This window comes from Ceratina calcarata, unplaced genomic scaffold, assembly GCF_001652005.2.
Source record: "Ceratina calcarata isolate Rehan_Ccalc_2016 unplaced genomic scaffold, ASM165200v1 scaffold507, whole genome shotgun sequence".
NCBI classification, from domain to species: Eukaryota; Metazoa; Arthropoda; class Insecta; order Hymenoptera; family Apidae; genus Ceratina; species Ceratina calcarata.
The window spans coordinates 37,489-40,856 of NW_017175202.1; the positions used below are offsets into that span (position 1 = coordinate 37,489).

Below are 3,368 nucleotides of genomic sequence, written 5' to 3' on the forward strand. Positions count from 1 at the left end.
TTTATTAGTTATTCGAAACATTCGAGCATTCGAAGTTACGAGACTCATCCTGTATAAGAAAGAACTAATCTACACACAGAACATAATAGATAGACGATTTATAGCAGAATATAATAATTACTTTTCCTCTAATTATTATACTGTTTTTATATTACCATTTGGCTGTCTACAAAACACTCAGTACAGAAAAGTATGAAAATCTGAAACAAACTCTCGAAACGCTCCGATCCAAATATCAAGCGACGATGAAACACCGTGTAATCCGAAACGCTACAGCTCGAGGGGGTTGATTAGATTCACGTTTCGTGATACATAGTTACATGCGTACGTGGGAACGCATTACCCGGGGATTGTTTTCCTCGTAGGCGGTGCTGCGTGGATCTTTTCGGGTTTTGTGGTTCGATTTTTCGGCCGACACTGTTTTTCCGCCGCCACGTGACTCCGCGATGAAGTTTCGTCGGGCGTAATCACGTGTAACCCTCTTCAGCACGCGTTCCGTCTATTGTTGCGCCGAGTTTACCAGATCGGAGATTAAGTGGCTCTTGATGGGAACTAAACGCCGTTTAAACCGCACCATACATTTCGAACACCACCAGCTTCATCACGGTTGACTTTTTATCAATTTGCAAAAATTAATTGACACAGGAATGAATTTTAATTAAATTTTATATAGAGAAGTGGAAAGGTAAGGGAAATTAAGTGCAGGAATCTCTATCCAGCGAACAGTTTAATTCCCTTGCGCAGGGAGTCAGGGTACGGCGCAGATGTAGTAGACACTCGTTTGTAGATAAATTATTTATGATAGTACCGCGAGAAGTGTGTCGTCGAGCTGAGATATAACTGACACAATGCTCCATAAAAAAGTTACGGCGCTTGCCAGAGCGAGGCTGCGCTCTGCTTCGCCGTTTCTAAAGTCCTCCACTGAAACCGCCAAACATGGAAATGAAAGAACAATTTATTCAATTCCAGTTGCCCGACTGTTTATGCAACTAGAAAAAATATTTTTACCTTTCTTTTCATATAATTTTCGATTTACTTGATTTTATTTAACATCTGTCAATTTTCTTTTATTGCATTCTAATTTTTTTTCTTTTATTATCATTGTTTTGAATAAAGATTATGTTAAGTTCGGTATGTTCGTTTTTAGAATGAACTCAATTGGTTTCTCCTTTTCCTTTTGTTTTAGAACGGAAGATCAAAACACCGAGCTGTTTTCCGATCAAGGAAGAACGTGAGTCTCTTTTAATTTGATATTTTATTTCTTCTTTACATTTCTTTCTGTTCACATTTCTTTTTGTTTACACTATTAAATATCGTTTCTATAATTCATCTTCACTTTTGAAAAATTCATTTGATTTTCATAAATACTTAAACAATTCATGTGTCCATACGAAATATTTCTGATACCCTCTAAAAAAATTGACATGCAGGACGTCGAACTTTTTATGCTAAAAACATGAAAGGTTTGAATTTTTATTAGCCTACTGATCGGTAGTATCGTCATCATGAAGATCCCTTTCAAGTGGCGGCCCTTACCTTTTCGAGTGGTTATCAAAGCAGCTCGTCAGCGCAGGGGTTACAAAACACAAAACATTAAGTACAAGACCATCGACTCTGTCCCATATGTCGTCGGCGTAGTGTCAGACACGGCAGTTGGTCACACTAGCCCTACAACGGCATTGTTACATGCGATTAGGAATCGCATTTCGAGTTGTTTATCATCGAGTCGGAGCCATCCTCGCGAGTTTTAAGTCGAGTGCTCGCGGTCCTCGGTCGAAAATGCGGGCGCCAGGAGTTGGACCCCCGCAGGCAAGTGCTTCAAATTTTAGGGAACGTCAAGAACTGTTCGTTCGCCTGCATCGATCTTAGTATTGTTTTTCAAGATATAATCTTCACTATTTTTTCATAATAGAAATGAATACAGGCACGCGTGACGTAAACACATATTAAAAAGCAATGTACTGCAGTTAAGATCCATGGTTCCAATATTATACTATATGTACAATCATTATGATGAAAGTCATTCGATCCGAGTAACAAAGCTCGACAAAGCTCAGGAATAAAGTGCGACAACTCAATGATCGTAAAGGTGGTTATCAAAGCAGCTCGTCAGCGCAGGGGTTACAAAACACAAAACATTAAGTACAAGACCATCGACTCTGTCCCATATGTCGTCGGCGTAGTGTCAGACACGGCAGTTGGTCACACTAGCCCTACAACGGCATTGTTACATGCGATTAGGAATCGCATTTCGAGTTGTTTATCATCGAGTCGGAGCCATCCTCGCGAGTTTTAAGTCGAGTGCTCGCGGTCCTCGGTCGAAAATGCGGGCGCCAGGAGTTGGACCCCCGCAGGCAAGTGCTTCAAATTTTAGGGAACGTCAAGAACTGTTCGTTCGCCTGCATCGATCTTAGTATTGTTTTTCAAGATATAATCTTCACTATTTTTTCATAATAGAAATGAATACAGGCACGCGTGACGTAAACACATATTAAAAAGCAATGTACTGCAGTTAAGATCCATGGTTCCAATATTATACTATATGTACAATCATTATGATGAAAGTCATTCGATCCGAGTAACAAAGCTCGACAAAGCTCAGGAATAAAGTGCGACAACTCAATGATCGTAAAGGGTAACACGTTGTGCTAGGCGATCTTACGTTGCGAAAAAAGGCGACGTGCGTGCGGCACGCGTGTACATACGTTGGATGCACATGGTGCCAGAGGCGACGGGGCACCAGTTGTTCCGACACGTTCCTGGCACGTGCAGCTCACGTGGCGGCTCGAACGAGTGGATTGTTCATTCCAACGTTTCGCGAGCCTCTTCTACAGCTGCACCAATCTGAAACAATATCAGTTTTGTCGCAATAATAATAATCTGGAAACAAGAAACATATTGATGGCCCGGAGGCGTTAGTCTACGATGAATCATGATGAATTAGTTTATGATTATATTTAAAATTGATACACTATGTAAAACATTATTACAATGATGAAGCTATGATTAAGGATAATCAAAATTAATCCTTTTGGTTTTTATGAAGTTCTGAGTGGGAAACTTGCTGCGAACATTTTTCTCGGCGGCTTATCGCACAGGAATTACGTAGTAGCGACGTTCATGCATGAATCGATAATGTTCCTCGTGCCGGTGTCCACAACTCCATTAAGATAATTGCGGCCGGCCGCTTTATTTCTCCTCCCATTCGACCATCTATCCGTCTTAACAAGTCTGACTGTCTCGCGTACACGTGATTAGTCTTGAAACGTGAGGCAGAGAAGTATATACTATGTATTGTAACAATACATTAGTAGCACAAATTGTTGAATAAATGTTCTTGATTGAATGTTAAAAAAATATTTTTTTAT

General features: G+C 40.3%; 1 protein-coding gene across 1 annotated transcript in view; it reads left to right on the top strand.

The window, feature by feature from the left end:
• Window positions 1-3,368, top strand: part of LOC108628168 (actin cytoskeleton-regulatory complex protein pan1-like) — a 29,351-nt gene that overhangs the window by 12,673 nt on the left and 13,310 nt on the right. Inside the window, exon 2 of the mRNA XM_018029922.2 lies at window positions 1,187-1,231. Coding sequence (XP_017885411.2) covers window positions 1,187-1,231 — 45 coding nt within the window. The remainder of the gene's footprint in view (window positions 1-1,186; window positions 1,232-3,368) is intronic.